Source organism: Crocuta crocuta, unplaced genomic scaffold (assembly GCF_008692635.1).
Source record: "Crocuta crocuta isolate KB4526 unplaced genomic scaffold, BGI_CrCroc_1.0 scaffold112, whole genome shotgun sequence".
NCBI lineage: Eukaryota > Metazoa > Chordata > Mammalia > Carnivora > Hyaenidae > Crocuta > Crocuta crocuta.
The window spans coordinates 324784-343267 of record NW_027528818.1 but is presented as its reverse complement, the minus strand read 5'-3'; the positions used below and the strand labels follow the sequence as shown (position 1 = coordinate 343267).

At 42.1% G+C, this 18484-nt stretch overlaps 1 protein-coding gene across 4 annotated transcripts in view; it reads right to left on the bottom strand.

The window, feature by feature from the left end:
• The window catches only part of SLC10A7 (solute carrier family 10 member 7), a 259094-nt gene that overhangs the window by 17980 nt on the left and 222630 nt on the right, over nt 1–18484 (bottom strand). For all 4 annotated transcript variants that reach the window (XM_077755901.1, XM_077755903.1, XM_077755902.1 and 1 more), the window contains one exon: nt 12723–12796. In XM_077755901.1, the coding sequence (XP_077612027.1) occupies nt 12723–12796 (74 nt within the window). The remainder of the gene's footprint in view (nt 1–12722; nt 12797–18484) is intronic.

The following is an 18484-nucleotide window of genomic DNA, read 5'->3' as shown; positions in this document are numbered from 1 at the left end:
CTGGAGGCAGACAGATGGGCCTATATGCCATAAGCTCTGCTCTTTACTCACTATGTGGACTGGGGTGAATTATTGGACCTCACTAAGCAGAGCTTTCTACTTTGGACAGTGGGTTCAATAATAGCTACTGTACAGAGCTTATATGAGATAAGGCAACTTATGTGCCTAATACAGTGCCTAGCATGGAGTAGGTAGGCACAAAATAGCGGAGTCTTCTCCCTTTAATGTTTGAAAGTGTCTTCACATCTGCTTTCTGATTTAATGTTCCCCTCAGCCTTATATGGTAAGAGAAGAAAACAGGCCTGCAAGTTTGGATGTCAATATGTCTGGCTGATTTAGAATTTCATATCATTTTATTATCAAAATAATTTCATATCCTCTCTAACCTTTGGAGTGCCTCAGGGCTCAATCCTCAGAGCTCCTTTCTCTATCTCCATACTCCTTGGTGATCTCATCCAGTCTGACCTTAAAATAACCTCTATATGATAAACACGCCACACTTATAAGGCCAACTCTCCACTGGATGTTGAGAAGAAACCTCAAACTGAACATGTTCAAAATGGAACTCTTGACTTGCCCCACATCCCTCTTCAACCACCAAAATCTGTTCCTTTGCCATCTTCCCCAATCCAGCAAATGGTAACTCCATCCTTCCAGCCCCTCAACCAAACACCTGGGAATATCTTAAATTCTCTTTCTCTTCCAAGCATATCTAGTTTACAGAAAGCCCTAGAAGCTCTGTGTTCAGAATATGTCCCAAATCCAATACCACTTCCACCTTTGATTGCCTTTGACCTTAAACTCCCATATGGATTAAAGCTTCTTAGTTGGCCTTCCTGTTTCTCACTGTAGTACCCTTCCATCCATCCAACCCCAGGCTTTTGTTTAACGCAGCAGCCACAGGGATCCTTTCAAAGTGAGAGCTGAATCTTACCTGCTCAAGATCTACTAGTCTACTCAGAACCTTCCAATGACTTCCCCTCTCACCCTGAGTAAAAGGTAAGTCCTTACAATGGCCAACACGGCCTTACACACTATCACTTGCCCCTCTCCTACCTTGACCACCGTGTCTCCTATCGCTCTCTCCCTCACTCCTTCTCTCTTCCTCACTCCCTGAATACTGGCCCCTCCTCGTCCTCCAACTCGCCAGGCGCACAGTGTTGCCCCAGGCCCTACACCCTCACCGTTCCCTCCGCCTGGAATCTCCGTCTCCTAAACACCCACATGGCTTGCTCCCTGTTTCCTTCAGGTCTTCAATCCAATACCTTCTCTAAGCCTAAAACCTTGCCATCTCCACACTGGTGCTCTTTGTTCTCCTTCCTGGTTTTATTTTTCTGTATAACACGTGCCATCATCGGATATGTTCGTTTAAGTGTCTGTTTAATCCCACCAGGAAGGAAGCTAGATCAGGGCCAGAACTTTTTTTGTACTTTGTTCACTGCTGTAGCTCATGGGGCCTGGGATAAGACCTGGCATATAGTGGGCACTAAATAAACACTTGGTGAGTGAGTGAATGAATCAAGAAAACTGTGTTTCAAAAGCACCTTTTCATCGGCACCACTGCTTTCTGTTTTTACACTCACTGTCAGTGTCGAGGGGTTTGTTTTTTATTAATATTTAGAATGCTTGCTCAGCAAGTCCTAGAGGGCTTGCACCAGAGCAGACCAGTCGTAGAAACACAGGGCACCCGTACATAGTGCAAGCGTGCAGCAAGGGCAGCTCTGGGAAATGTCGCTGCCACAGTATCCTTGCCACGCTCGGCTTCAGGAGAGATGACACTCCAAATGAGCTGGCTTCCTGAGGCCTGGGCATCTTTTGAGTTGTGTCCAATTTTGTATCTCCTCTTGCCCCCAAGGTAACTTGTCAAAAACCCACCTGGCACCCCATGGTTTTAAAAAGTGGGCGGCTAAATTTAACTTCTGGCCGGAGTTGTTTGGATGGGGCTGTAGATGGGGACGAGGGGGTGGTGGGGGTCTCCCTCTTTTTGCAGCTGCAGGCTCGTTTATTCCTCACTGTAAAGAAGCGTGGAGCTGGCTGTCATTAAATGCAGCAAACTGGTTTACAGTGTCTGGTTCAATTAAGAGAACTTCTGGGAAGAGACACAACCCAATAAATAATTGGAGAGATGCAACTCTGAAATGACAATTATTATTCACAGGTCTCTGTTTGCAAGTGGAGATTGAGAGATATGAACTTCAAGTGAATTAGATCTCCTGGGTGAGAGTCTTCACTTCAAACACAGTAAACAATTGTTGTCCTGTGATGCACATTTTAGTACTGCTACAGGCAAACTTTCTAAATATTAATAATAATAAAGACCAAACCCCTCTGCAACTGACAGAGAGTGTGGAGATAGCAGGAAGCACTGGGAAAGGGGTGCTGCCAGCTCTCCTGGACAGGGCGAAGGCCCCCTCACGAAGGACAAGCTCCAGAACACTACAGAGTGGTCCTCTCGCCACTGTGGCATTTCCCTTTCAGAAGCATGGTGTGTATAGGGGTGCCTGGTTGGCTCGGTCGGTTGAGCGTCCAACTTCGACTCAGGTTATGATCTCACAGCTTATGAGTTCGAGCCCCGCATCGGGCTCTGTGCTGGCAGCACGGACCCTGGAGCTTGCTTCGGATTCTGTGTCTCTATCTTTCTCTGCCCCTCCTCTGCTGGCTCTCTCTCTCTCTCTCTCNNNNGCCCGTATATGTATATGCCTGCGGGTGGGTGAGCTAATTATTAACCTGTACAACTGATCTCTTTAGAGCTACTTCGAACTATGACCGGGTGGTTTTTACTTTGAAATAAATCAACTCAGCAATTAAGAGTTTCCACTAACTGAAGGCCACAAAGTTGGCCTTCAAAGCACAGAGGGTAGGGATTTGGTAGGTGGTCTGCGGGACCACTGCAAGCCGAGCCCAGCTGCAGTGCGGCTGATGCGGGTAAACAGGGGCCCCTCTTGCTCACACCCCTGTCACCGAGACTGAACGAGCGGCGGACAGCTAACACACCATCCTCAGGTATTTCTAGAACCCTGGGTGGTGTGATGGAAAGGACTGGGTCTTTGACATCAGAGACCTGGCTTTAAATCCTGATCATGCCACCTACCAGCTCTATGATTAGATGATCTAACCCTAATCCCCTCAGTTTCCACATCCGCTGAAAAGGAGGTTAAAACAACTGTCTCGAAAGGAGACACCCTCAAAGTTGGAGGTTTTAGCGAGGCAGGGCTTGTCAAGTACCTAGCGGGGCTGTGTGGCTCAGAGTCAGCACCACCAAAAGGACTGGGATTAGGGTTCTGATCATGGTTAGAAACAGCATGAGGGGACGGTATGGTGGAGCTCAGATTTTGTAGTTTACAGGACTGGACAGGGAAGGGGCTGGCCCCTGAAACACCCAGGGTGAGGCCGGAAGCATTCCTAAAACTTTGGAGAATGGTGGCTGCTGAGGAGTGCCTACCTAGGGGGTGGTCCAAACTCCCCTGGCCTTCATCTGTCTACAGCTTCTGGATAAGGGCTTATGGTTCTCCTCTCCTCCCCTCTCTCCCTTTCCCTCTCTCCTCTCCTCATCTCTTGTTTTCTTTTTGAATCTTTCCATGGTAGCAGTTACACTGTAAGATTTTTTTTGGGGGGGGGGGTCATTCATATCTATTTCCTTTCATTAAGAGACATATATGGACAATCTTCAAATCAGGCATTCTGAAATTATTTTAAATATGCTTAAACTTTACTCTCAGCTTTTCACTTCCAGAGTGAGCCCTAGGGGTGTGTCTGCTAAATGAATCGCTTTCCTCTGCTCAGGCTGTGCCTTATGAAATACTGGCATATGTCCACATCCAAATGCTGTGCTTTAACCACATCCATACAAAGGGAACTCAAAAGACCCTTAAAGTTCAGACAAAAATATAGGTACAGAGTGGAAAAACAGGAGCAAGCTTTCATCCATCCTAGACATCACCACAATATCATATACTGAAGCCATGGAACGAGGAAGTGAGTGACCTTGAGAAATCTGTGTCTCAGCCTACTGAGTTGCTTATAGAATTTTATCATTTTTTTATAGTACTTTGGAGTATGTCATGAGCATCTGTGTCCTAAGTGTCTCCTTTTGGCTAATACTTAGATAAAAAGTATCTAATAGTGGGGCACATCATGGCCAGACTAAAGTCAAAAAAAACAAACCAAACCAAAACAAACCAAAATCAAAACCAAGACCAACAAAAAACAACCCAAACCAACTAAACCAAGTTGACCCAAACTAGTTTCCATTATCATCAAAAAGCACTTACACAAAACTTGCCTGAATGCTCTGCTATGTCAAACACTTCCCTAAACCTGGGCCAGCGAGCCAGCATTTTGGAAACTGAGAGGTGATTCTGGATGCATCTATTATGGTGGCTCTTAAACTTTCGTGTGCATAATACTCTTTCTTGGCGTGTTTAAAAAATCAGACTTCAGGGTCTTATTCTTAAAAATTCTGGACCAGATGAGGTCCGGTGATCTTTTTTTTTTTTTTCTTCTTCTTCAAAGGAAGTGACATGCTGTAATTTAGAGGCCACCCTTGTTGAAATATTGATCTTAAGGTATCCCTCTGAAGGACTAGATTCTAAAGCTGAATATTTTTCAAAATTGGAGAATTACTGAATGCTAGAAATTGAAGGGTCCCAGAGATCATCTAGCCTAAACTGTTCATAGCTAGTAGCCCACAGGACTGGTACTAGAGCACAGTACTCTCTGTAGAACTGTCATTATAGCACAGCACAGCGGCTAAGGGTCAGATCTGGCTCTGCCCCCTGGGTCATAGCAAGCTGCTGGTCACCTAGGCATCTCACTTTCCTTATGCAGGGTGACTGTGGGAGTGGTGTGTGGAAAGGACTACTGGGAGATGACCTACACCAGGTTGGTCATATGCATAAGTTCCAGATTCTTTCTGGCAGATAGTGTGTAGCGGCCAAAGAAAGAATTTTAAGATAGGGAAAGATGAGCTACACCCCCACAGGCTTGCCAGCAGGTCTGCGTGAAAGTAACCTGCCACACATACAGGTATTTTTAACTCCACACATATTAGTAGCCACATACAGAAAGTTTATACAACCTATTCTGCCAACTCAGAGTCCCAGCTCTGACCTTTCCAGTGCCCTCATTAGCCCCTCTCAAAGCACACACAGCTACATTCCAGAGCAGGGTTCTGTGACCCTTCCAGTCGGCCTCAGGCAACCACAGACCCTCCTAATAGTAGCGGGGCACAAAACCATGTAGGGATAAGCCTCCAGCACAGCCCTGAGGATTTCAGATTCAAGCTGTTGGGTTTGCTAGATTCTGTGTAGTAAGTAGGAAGCGTCTCTAAAGTTTTCAGGCAGTCTACTTATTAGTCAGAGTCCATTTATAACATTTATCATGCAAAGTAACAAGTCAGTAATTTCATCAATAAAAACCCATTTCAGAATTCATTATGCTGATTAGCGGAATCTCTGGTTGACAGAGATACAGGTCACAAAAGCATTTGCTATAGCTGCCTCTGTAGTATTTCCTTTCTGATAAAATAGTAGCTGAACACTCTGGTGAGAATTTTCCATTGGAGCAACTGGTTGTCCCTAGTGCTGAACTCCAAACTAACTAGTGCATACATGATCCCACACTGTGGACACAAAAGTATTTTCAAGAAAATTACTTCATGTAACAAGCACATACTACAGTGTTTGCCTATTGAGTACTCAATTACCGTTAGCTGTTATTTTTATTCCCACTACTGTTGAAAACAAGATGAATAATGACACAATTTAAAAAGAAATCCAAAAAAGGTATAGAAACTCTGTAATATAAGCTGGATTAATAAAACCTAAATGCAGGTGATCTTATATTATCATAAATCAAGAATTATTCTGAGTCTTAATTAGCTCTGGTTTCCACATGGTATCAGAAATTTGGGTTAAAGTTCAATTTAAAAAAAGACAGTAGATGCTACAGCCTATACGGTAACTATCTGAGGAAGGAGATAAAAATCTTACTATGAAGGTATATGGTAATACTTTTCAGCCTTGGATTATGACCCATTAACGAGTTGCAAGTCAACTTAATGGGTTTTATCTACCACTTGGATAGAATATGGAATGTATATATAAAATAAGAGTGAATGGTGTTTTGTAAAACTTTTACACACAAGCAATGTGCACTGGAAAATGTGTCTCCAACCTTAGGTTGTAATTAAAAACGTTTGACAGTCTCCGGCATAGGAAATGAGGAGGGGGAATCATGTGGGTATCACGACACTGATCTCCAGGTGAACATCTCCTGGCACATCATTAAGATTAATGGTATTTGAGGGTCAGCCTAAATAAAATTTTAAAAAAAACCAAGAAAAACAAAGAAGTGTTACTATTTTTCATTTCATACTTGCTGCCTAGAACCTGGGAACTTCTTAGGTCTTTATTACCTAAGTCTAGACATGCTAGCAAAGATTTTCAGACACCAAGTTCACAATCACAAATTCAAAACAAAACAATCCACAAACTCTGAGAAACTTATGCGTACCACTTTGAGCACTTAGGTTTCTTTCTTTCTTTATATGGATCAGAAAACGGTACAAAATGACAGACATTCCCTCACTCTTCTTCAGCACAGTGGTAAAATCTACTGTGTTTATAATTTCAGTGGTATTTAAGAATCTGTCAAATGGCAGAGGTCCCCAATCTGCCTTTCCTTACAGAACTGTAACTCCAGTGGCAAAACACAGGACAGAGATATATTTATGGCTATGACCCAAACACAAACTTCTTTTTTCTATCTCTGCTCTGGACTTCTATTTCCACTTTTATTTATTGTCATACAGCACTGTGGCTCTTAGTTTGCAAGAAAAAGCACAGACAGTGATGCCTCATGGGAAAGGTAGAGGCTGGTTCATCAAGACTCACTGTAAACAGAATATAAGTTTTTGTTATTAAAGAAGGTAGAAGGAATGAATGCCAGTTTATGACTGGGCCACAGGGAAATATATGCCTATGGGAACAATTATAGATATTAAGTATTTTTAAAATGTTTTATAACTAGCAATGTAATCAGAGGTGATTTTCTTCCTTAATCAATTAATAAAATAACTCAAAATCACACCGAGAATGCACACTTACAATATTTGGAACCAGTATAGTAGTTTTTGGTCTTCAAAGTGCTTTCATATCTTATTATCCAAAGCAGTTCTGGAAATTAGGAAGCCGGGAATCTAGCCTCTAGTAGTCATAGGATCTGGGATAAGTTTCTAAAAATTTTGCCAGGAATCTAGTCTCTAGTAGTTATAGGATCTGGGATAAGTTTGTAAAAATTTTGCATGCTCTCATTTCCTTGTAGCCAAAACAAAGTTACTCACCTGCTGATATTCAAGGTTTTCAGGTCATACTCAAAGCTCAAAGCTTCAAAAAGTGCTTCCCAATTGTGGGCAGTTTTATTCAGATAACAGTCTCTGTTGGGGTGCCTGGGTGGTTCTAACTTCAGCTCAGGTCATGATCTCACGGTTTGTGGGTTTGAGCCCCACATTGGGCTCTGGGCTGACAATCAGAGCCTGGAGCCTGCTTCCGATTCCGTGTCTCCCTTTGGATTCTGTGTCTGACCCTCCCCTGCTCATGCTCTGTCTTGCTCTCTCAAAAATAAATAAACATTAAAAAATTAAAAGATAATAGTCTCTGTGTGCCAAATAGAATCACAGATAAGCTTTAGGGGAAAAGAACAACAGAAATGAAACCTTTCATATTTCAATCCCATTTCCTCTTGAGGAAATAATGCAGATGTTATTAAGTGATCTTTCCAGCCCAAGTTACAGGTAATCCTGTAGCATTCTCCAATAGCTTCCAAGGAAAACTGAAAATAAGATCCATTGCTGATTTTGTTTCTCCTATGAAAAACTCTTTGGAGGGTGAAGCTATTTTTTAACCTCTTTCAAAGAAGCCAAAGCCTTATTTTTTTTTCCTGCAATATTGTAACATTATTTACACAACCGTTCACGAGCTCTTTTCCCTTTCCCACACAGCAGGGAAGCGGTTCTAGAATGGAATCATCAGTCACTGAGCACAGACTCATGGAAACTTAAGCCTGGGAGGAAGGTCAAGTATCATCTTGTCCATCTTCTCATTTTACAGATGAGGAAATGGAGGCCCGCAGCAGTTATGTGATTCGTTTCAGCTTTTGGTGAGAGCATTGCAACTTGAATCTGGGCTAGAATCAGGTGTGTGTTCTCTCCACTCTTTGCAGAATCCCATGTCTACCAAACAGTTACATTCTTTTTGCTTAGTGCATAGTTTCTTATCACAGTTCAGCTGTGCAACTGCAACCATAGCCTCATATAGTGAAGTCTAGACAGTGTGAGGGAATCCCTGCCTTGATTCGCCCTTGTCCACAGTATCTATAAACAGTAAGACATACGGTGGGCTTTTAATAAGCACTCATCATGATTCTCTGAAATTTAAATAGCGTTCTTCCACTTTAGAAATACGGAAATAAGGAATGACTGAGAATCTCACAACCGAGTGCCAGTAGTTAGTTGACATGCTATGAGAGTATGTGCCTTCATCTTGCTATTTAAAAACATTAAAAACTAATATAAACCTACACGTAAGGATCTCAAACCTCCTGAAACGTTCTCTTTCGTGGTGTTGTGAGAATGTTTTTCACGTGTATTGGAACTCTAGATAAGCAAAGTGATTTGAGTACTCAAGAGAAAAAGATAAAATAGAAGTAAACTACTGACTACCTTGGATCGAATTTCTTTCTGATGAGATCTATTGACTGTGCACTGAGCCATTGTTAACCAGGGTAGAAGCTGTTTTTCAACCTCTGCTATGTAAAATACCTTGTCATTATTCTACAAATATCAACATCAGACTAGAGAAGAATTCAGGAGAGTTCACGGCTTTTAAGGCAACCCACTGCAAGAGATGCTGTCTTGACAAAATATAAAATTACCTCCAACCCTGAGCTAAGACTATAGGAGAGCAGCATACAAGCCCTGTAGTATTGTTTTCGATGAGGCACAGTGATAGCTCGGCGCCTCCTCAGGCCTCCTCTTTCTTCCTGAACGAACTCCAGGGAATGGCATCATGTCAGGCTTTCCAGATGGATTATGTGAAGCCATAGCTCAATGTCATTTTCAATAGGAAGCCTCATAATTAAAGGTCAAATAGTCACTTCATCTGCAATCAATCAATAGAAAAAGTACTAATACGAAGAACTAATCAATCAATGGCAAATGCACTAATAAAAGCAATGAATCAAATTCAGCATCTGTGTAGATGCAAGTACACACCAAAGAGATTGTGACAGGGCAAAAGCAAGAACAATAAAATAAACTGAACGTGTGTGTACAAGAGAATATTCAGAAGGCTCCTGAAGCGAGGGCTTTCATCTTTGGCTCATTAGTTACCTGGGTACCACTTGGTCTACAATGATTTATTCTTAAATACAAATACTATATATAATAATGAATGGTATTTCATAAGGCTTACTGAATGTGTTCTATTTGAGGTGTCAGAGGGGTGCACACATTTGTTGTGTGTGTGTAAAATCACTAGAAGAAATATTTTGAGAGTGATCTCCAAAGGGAGAGATCTATTTTCTCAGTACAAAATAGCCATATTGTAATCTATTATATTTTATCTTTGTGTGAGAGGTGAGAGAGAGTATAATCCTGAGCGATATTATCTGAAATGTGTTCCTTGCTTTCTGGAATATGAATTTTTCACACTTAGTGTGATGTTCTTCCACTTCCATGCAGATAAGAAGTTCCCTTAGGGTAATTACTAGCCCGTAGCTCAGGTCATTGTCACGGCATATCCTCTATACCAGTGATGTCAGGTCCCCAATAGAAGGGAACATGCATTGCATCTTGTGAAAATGGATATGGTAAGTTTATAAGGCTAACAAGTCCATTCTAGTGATATTGAGGCAACACCCCTCGCTACAGGTAGAAATGAGGTGTTGCTGGAACAAGCACAATCCATGTCACCTCACTGAGATAAGGGAAGTAGCGAAGAGGTAAATGCTATCTAGATACTTCAGGAAGGAAGCCAGATATGATCAAGGCATGACAGAATAGTTTGTGAAATTGCCTAACCGAAGAGCTAAGGACACTGAAGTCTGGCATGGCTCAACGGAAGAGTGAGGACAAGTATTCAGCTCTCACAATTCCAAATGTGCTCAAGGCTATCACTTTATGGACGTAACTAAGGATTTAGACTATATGGTTATTTAAATACCACACTAGTATCTTATTGTAGGATCTAAGGATGGACTTCATGGGAGAACATGGCAATAACAAAGTGCATATGCAGACAAAAGTCCAAGTTAACTCAACCCTTTTTAGCAAAACAGCTACTTCTGACTAGTGCCCAGAATACCCATTGGCCTGAACATCAGGTTTCAGAAAGCATCAGGAACAGAAGAATAGGGTTTTGAGATTAAGAAAAATAAAAAGACACACATACAAAGATCCAATGAGTAGATATGTTGCTTATAGCAAAGAAAAGAATACTGGTCAGGCTGCAGTAGGCTTCTTGGGTAGAGTTCTTTGCTCAACACAGCTAGCTCCAGCACAGAAGAACATCGTGGAGAGACAAAAAAAAAATCCATTTTGGTTTTCCTGACAAAAACAAACCCAAGGAGAGTATGGGATTTAAAAGCCCATTGCAGGAAGGCAGAGTATATATGGTGCAGCCGCGGCTCAGCATGTCCTCTAATCTACGCTACGGACGTGGGCTCTTTTGATCTCTGGCTCTGGACATCTGAGGCATCTGGTGGCACTGGCCTTGGGACTCCCTACCTACCTCTTAGGAGCCCTGGAACACTAGACATCACAGTACAGTAACAGCATGGGGAAAGAAGTGCAAGATGATTTCTCTGAAGTCAAAAATTAAACCACACCCATTACATGAAAATCTATAGGACAAAGGGTTGGGAGATTGGAACCCTGGAAATGGTAACAGTGATCATTAATACAGCTAATAACTAATAATAACAGCTACTGCTTAGAAGAGTGTCTGCTGTGTGCCAGGCAGCACATCTGGCTCTGCAGGTGGGCTGTAGAATTTAATCCATGGCGACCTACACACAGTGCAATTATAGCGCATCTGCCATATACTGACTGGAGATTATGTACAAGTACTGTGCCAGCTACTTAACAAACCTTATCTTTCATCTTAACAATAAACTTCATAAATGGGAGTATGATTCTGCCCCACGTTATAGGTAAGAAGGCTAAGGTTCAGGGAGTTTAAGGGATTTGTCCAGAGTCACAAAGTCAGGATTGGAATGTGACTTCCAAAGCACTTTCAACTTCAATTCGATAATATTATGAAGAAAACCTAACAGAAATACTGCAACGTATAAACATTAGGTACAGTAGCCCACGAACAACATGGGTTTGAACTACAAGAGTCCACTCGCACATGGATTTTTTTCTTCGATAAACACGGCATATGACTGTAAATGTGTTTTCTTTGTTATGATTTTCTGAATAACATTTTCTTTTCTCTAGCTCATTTTCGTACAGTATATAATACATATAACATACAAAATATTAGGTTAATTGACTGTGTTATTGGTAAGGCCTCTCATCAACAGTAGGCTATCAGTAGTTAAGTTTTCAGGAAGTCAGAAGTTATACATTGGTTTTTGACTGTGCAGGGGGTTGGTGGCCCTAAGGCCCCTCTCCCTGCACTGTCCAAGAGTCAACTGTATATCATTTGTTCAAATAAGCGGAAGCCCTAGACAGCAACTGTTCCTTAAAGAGGTTGTCCAATTTTGAAGTCATTTTCCAAACTTGGCAAGACTGACAGTAGATTCTATCAAACAAATACGTGTGGGGTTAGTAACAACATTATGGAATGTCTTTGTTTCCTAGCTTACAGACTGAACCTTTTTAACGTGACAGAGAAATGTCATGATTTTTCATTCTTTTAAGTGAGTCACATGCCAAAATGTAAAGAAATTTCTAATGAGTTTTTACTACAATGTGCCTACTACCTCGAGGAGTTTGTGAATGAAGTTGTCAGTAAAGCTCCTGATTACTTCATGACTTATTATTAATGGCTAAAGACATGGATTCAGACGCCTAGACAGATTATTGGGATAATACCAATACACTGGATAAAGCTTAGGAGAAAACAGCACTTTTCTTCTTGCTCTACTTTTGCCCATTAAATAAACATATTTCACTTTTGGCACTAGTCAGATTGGGTTAATGATAAAGACATCGTGTTTCTCTATAGAAGTAACATTCTGAAATGAACTTTAAACTAATGTCAATACCAGATTAGGGTAAGAATATTTCTACCTTCCTCCAATCTTCCAAGAAAGTAAGTTAACTTTTCTGAGGGGCAACTCTAGAACCTTCCAAAGCCAAGTTTTTGCCCATTCCTTTTCAGAATAAGTCTTCTCCCTCCCTTACCCCACCACCCCCTTCCCTGGCTTTTACTGTTAACATTCTAGGCTGAAAACCTTTTATGAACATCAAAAACATAATTACAAAATAAGTTAAATCCTACACTGTTAAATTTAGGCCTTCAAAAATTGGTTCAGTCAAACAATGGTACTTCAAAGCAATGACCCATCCTTACCTTGCTATTGTTCTTTATCCCTAACACAGTATACAATATTCCATTCCTTTTAATTTGAAGAGTTGCTTAAATGTCAAAATTATAAGATGTAACTGAGGGTAATATTGGTTAAAAAGTTGGTTTTTAACTCTGTGAATCACTTACCCAGTGTGAGGGATTTGTGTGTAGAACAGAAAATGATAGCCACAGTGTCTGCTGGTGTGAAACCCGAATTATTCCTAGGGGCAAAAAGAGTGTTTTACAAATACTTGTATAAAAAGCCTTCTTCAACACATCCTAAATCAGATGTAGTACCTACCTTCATGTTAACATCTTTTTGATCAGTCCTGGTATACAGAAGTGTCTGAACTTGCTTTTAGAGAATCATTCCTGAGTCATTTGCCCATGAACAAAGTCTTAAAAATGTGGGGGGGACACCACCTCTCCTCCCTCCCCCATGATCCTCTCCCCATGCCTTACTCCTATCCTCCAGCAACCACCAAACTGCTCAAATTTTTTCATTTCAAATGTTCCGTATGTGGAATGATATGGTACATAATCTTTGGGATTGGCTTTTTCACTCTGCATAATTCTCTAGACGTTCATTCAAGTTGTGTGTATCAATAGTTTGTTCCTAGAGCGCCCGGGTGGCTCAGTTGGTTAAGCATCTGACTTGGGCTCAGGTCATGATCTTGGAGTTCGGGAGTTTGAACCCTGTGTCGGACACTGTGCTGAAGCTCAGAGTCTGGAAGCTTGCTTCGAATTCTGTGTCTCCCTCTCTCTGTGCCTCTCCCCCACTAGTGCTCTCTCTCTCTCAAAAAATAAACAAACATTTAAAAAAATTGTTCCTTTTATTGCTAAATAGTATCCCATGATATGTATGTACCCTAATTTGTTTAACCATTCGTTTATGGAAGGACAGCTGGACTGCATCTTGTTATTGGTTAGTAGAAATAGAGTTGCTCTACACAAATATGTGGTGGAGGTCTCCAAAGGTCACATACATAACCAGGCTGTGGTGCAGGGCTTTGTGAAAATCATGCAGCGGGGAACTCCCTTAGCGAAGTTACTAGGCTATCACTTGACATTAATTCCAGTGGCTTGAAAGAGTTAATGTATCTCCATTTCTGCTTCCCTCAAGAAGCTGCATACCTTTTGGGCAGCAAATGTAAACTTTTGATGAATACTTGCTATGAACAAAGAATGTAACATCATATGTTTTAGTAAAAATAGTAAGTTTTCATTACTTGAGCAGTTACTGTGTATCAGATACTCCTCTAAGGTCTATACATTTGAAGACTGCTACCCCGTATGGTAGGCAATACAGTATCAGATGAGAAAACTGAGGCATCCTGGAGGTGTGTAGCTTACTCAGGGCCCTTGGGCTAGGAAGTGACAGAGCCAGGATTCCAATCAAGTCTGGCTTCTGTGTCTCTGCTCCTAACTGCCAGGTTCTACTATTGTTATGCAATATGTCAAGCATTTAAAAATAAATCTCAGTCAAAATCCACTAAATGTTAGAGAGGACAGAACTGGTGAATATCATATTCAGATTTTCTATTTTAGAATATAAAGATTTAGAGAACCAGGAGCTTAAAGGATTAGAAATGTTATTTTATTATTATCATCATCATCATCATTATCAGCATCATTATGCTTGATATGTTAGAAACTATTCCTTCCTACAGAATCAGGATTTGAAGGTGCAGTAAGTCTATTCATTCCCCACCCTGAATTGAGACAAAGGAGTTAGCAAATGGAAAATGCTCCAGTACCTGACTCTATGTGTACAGCTGAAGATATAACAGTCTATCCAATTTTTAAGGATCTCTAAATAAAGCAATCTCATCACTCTCCTTAGTAACCTCATCCTCACATACAACTTTCGTTGGGAGAAAAATCTTCCCTAAATCCATCCACGTATCCTGATTTCTTTGTTATATACTCACTGGAGGGGAGAAGGGCCTCCTTCTCCTCCTCCTCCTCATCTCCTGGGCACAGGTTAAGAGAATATGGAAATGGCCCTTTGGTCTTCTCCTCTCTGAAAAGTCACACATGTTAATGCTTCTTTACTAACTAGTCTTACCCCTAGCTCCTTTTGGATAACAGCTTCCCAAACTGAGTTTTTGGTGTCTCACCTCAGTGAAGGATTCTCCACTTGAGTATAATTAGATTACCTTACTGTTACCACATTTTATTTCCATATTTATATTGCGATACCACTCTTATTTTTAAACATTGAGCTACATGGCTGATATATTCCTTGATTCCTTGGTTCATCATGTAGGCCTAATGTGAAAGCAGCTATGTAAGGTTCTGTCAACGCATGGAGGAAAGGAGCACAGATATGCATATGCATATGTATATATATTTACAATTTTTTAATGTTTATTTTTGAAAGAGAGAGANAGAGAGAGAGAGAGAGAGATAGGAGGGTCAGAGAGAGAGGGAGAGAGATAGAGAGAATCTCAAGCAGGCTCTGCACTGTCAGCACAGAGCCTAACACAGGGCTTGAACTCATCAACCGTGAGATCGTGATATGAGCTGAAACCAAGGGTCAGATGCTTAACCAGCTGATTCACCCAAGTACCTCTCTCTCTCTCTCTCCCTCTCTCTCTCTATCATCTATTTTTTTTTAAGAGAGGGGGATTGGAAAGAGAAAAAGAGGGGGTGGGAGGCTTATGGCAGCAAAGAAAAGGATTATCTCAAGCTTGGCAGGGAATGAAGGATAATGATGGAGCACACAGAGAACCTTCTTGAAGGAAATTACAATTGAGCTGGGTTTTAAAGGTCACGTTTAGATGTGCGTGGGTGTGTATTATAGGTAAGGGATGGTGAAACTGAAATCTGGGGGTGTAGGGGGCAATTGGCAAAGAGCAGACTCTTCAGGCTGACGTGTATGCAGAAATGCTGGCTGTGACCATGAGTGTGGACCTGACAAGATGGGGTGGGTAAAGAGGTAGGTGGAGTAACCACTCAACACGATGTAAGACTGGCAATGATGAGCCTAGGCAGGAAGCAGAAGGCTGTAATGGCTTGAAGAATCACAGTGACGGCAGAGATGGTGGTAAGGGACATGAAGACAAAAATAAAAGAACTTGTCAAAAGTTGACTTTTGTGAAATATTCCCTCCGGCAGCTTAAAAGCACACACTTTGGGGGCAGGTGCACCTGAATTTCCGTCCAGACCATCCTTTTCCTTATATATAAGATAGGGATAATACTGCCGGCCTCTTAGGGGTCATTGTGAGGATAAATATCAATGTTTGTTAAGAATTTGGCACATTGCAAGTGTTTAACACACTCTAGCTGACATATGCTTTTTTTAAACGTTTTTATTTATTTTTGAGAGACAGAAAGAGACAGAGAGGGAGGGAGAGAGAGGGGGGGGAGAGAGCAAGCGAGCAGGAGTGGGGGAGGGGCATATAGAGAGAGGGAGACACAGAATTGGAAGCAGGCTCCAGGCTCTGAGCTGTCAGCATAGAGCCCAACGTGGAGCTCTAACTCCTGAACTGCAAGATCATGACGCGAGCCAAAGTCAGATGCTTAACTAACTGAGCCACCAAGGTGTCCCTGCTAGCTGATATTTTTATGGTTACTGTTGCTTTGAAAGAGGAGGAATGAAAGAGAAATGATAAGCTTTGAGCACACAGGACTAAGGCACACTAGGGCATTGACGAAAATAGGGAAAAGAAGAGGTTGCCTAGCAGGGTCTCGGGAGGAGGCCAAGGAGTTGAGTGAACGGGACCTGTATCAGTGACAGGGTACTGTGTTTTCCAGAAATCTGGGGAAGAGAAGGAAAGAGTCATGGGGATTTGAACATGACCATGCAGAGAGAGGGATGACGCAGTGCGTAGAAACAACTCATGAACCCAGGTCCCCCGAGAGGCCTAAGAGGACCAGGCTGTGGGGCTAGCCTAAGAGGGGCTATTTCCCAGTCCACGAACTGGACTCAAAAGAGGACAAGGTGAGCGGGAAATATGGAACACTTTCTGGTAGAGAATGGGAAAGTGGGGGCAATTTTATGTCAGAGATTTCACTTTCTTTGTTAAAGCATGAGGCACTTTTCTCGTCCACAGAGTCTGAGCAGTAATACTGAGGCTCGGGAACCTAAGAAGTTAGAAAACTGGAAATAGGCAGATTGAGGCGTATGAATAGAAACTTTCCGCAGAGATGAATGCCCACCTGCGCTGCCGAACATGTGGCACAACAAACCGCCTCGGTCGGGGCTGTTCTCCAGCAACGCTTATGGTGTTGGTCACACTACAAAGGCCTTTTCGGTCTGTCACTGCCCTTGTTGACAACGCATTGCTGCTGCATCTGGAATGTGCGGTTTTGTTTTTTCCGGGAGAGTCCGGCAATACACTTCTCCTTTAGTGAACTCTGTTCTGCTTCATATTGTGCTCTTCTCCAGGCCATTGCATGATTCCAGTGTGTCAAATCTCTCCGGCCAAGAAGGCTCTGATTCAACCTGGCGTTGGCTGGCGTTCGTCAGAGCAGCACTTGCGGCGTGGCCAAGAAGGACACCGCGAGTTATCTGTCCTGCTCCAGGTAAGGTGGCACCAGAGACCTGCCCGGGGAGGCCTCCGGCCTGACGGGAGATGGAACGCTGCCCTATCATTCTACGGCCACAGGGTCTGTCAGCGGGGAGGGGGTGTCAGCACATAGATATGGACCATTTAAGGCTAAAAACAATATTCTCCCTAAATACTCTTTCTGTAAAGAAACAGACTGCTCTACCATGGGTCTCGGGGAAAGCCAACAGAGCAGTGCTCACTTAAGCATCCCTTCGTGTCGAGGAAGAGGATGGTGCTGATAAATCCCCACAGCGGGAAACATGGTCTTAAGCGCTTGATTCCCAGGATTCCCTTCTCAGAACAGCCTTATAAGGTAGAGGGTATTATTATCGCCTTGCTTTTCCCAAAAAGGGAATCTGAAGCACAAAGAGGTTAACTAACTTCTCTAGAGTCACACACAGCTAGTAAGTAGACTGCTCCGAATCAGAGACAAGTTTGCTTTCTGAGAAAGAAATTAAAAAAACAAAACAAAAATCACCACAGAATTCAGCGGATGAGGGCAGCTACTTGGTAAGTAACCTTCCTTCAGCCACACTCTGTCAAGGGGCAGCTTAATGGTAGAAAGTCAAGAGACCACCCCAAAAAATGAAGCATCCTGTGCGTTATATTTGAGTGGTAATGACTATAATTATTTTCAGTGATTAACATCTCTATTGTGTCTGCTCCCACTCTTGAAAGGAATCACATTACTATTTATTTTCTAACTCTACCTTATCTCTTTTTAATACTGATTTTCTTTTTATCCTGTTTTTATAATTCTTTTGATCACTTCAGCTTCCCTTGAGACGTTTATTTCCTTTTCTTCCCAACTGGTCTTTTTATTCTCTCTCGCAGAGCTTTCAATCAGTGTTTTCCACATAATATTTATCTTGCCTTTCTCTGCAGTACTCACAAAGGAAAACATGTCAGAAGTTTTTACTAGTAGAATCACAGAATGTAGAGCAGGAAAGGTCCTCTGAGAGAGTTCCATGTTTTTAGAGGAGGAAACTTCCATGTGAAATACTCTCCTTTGTTAACCTCTGTACCTGTGTTTTGTCTTTACCTAATTTTAGAAGACCTCCTCTGTCATTAGCTGTGCGCCACTAAACAAGTGACCCAGGGCTCTGTGGCTTAGTGCCTCATGTGTGAAATGGTGAGACTGTTAATACTAATACCTGTCTTTCTTCCCTCTGTCCCTAGCTCCTTCCTACTACACCCTCCGTCCCTCTCTTCATCCCTCTGTCCGTCCCTCCATCCTGGCTATAATGAGAGGCTGTTTGAGACATCCAACTAAAGATGTACTGATAAGGATGAAAACACCTATACAAATATTCAAATATTTGTCTCCCCCCCCCCCCCCCCCTCTCTTTTT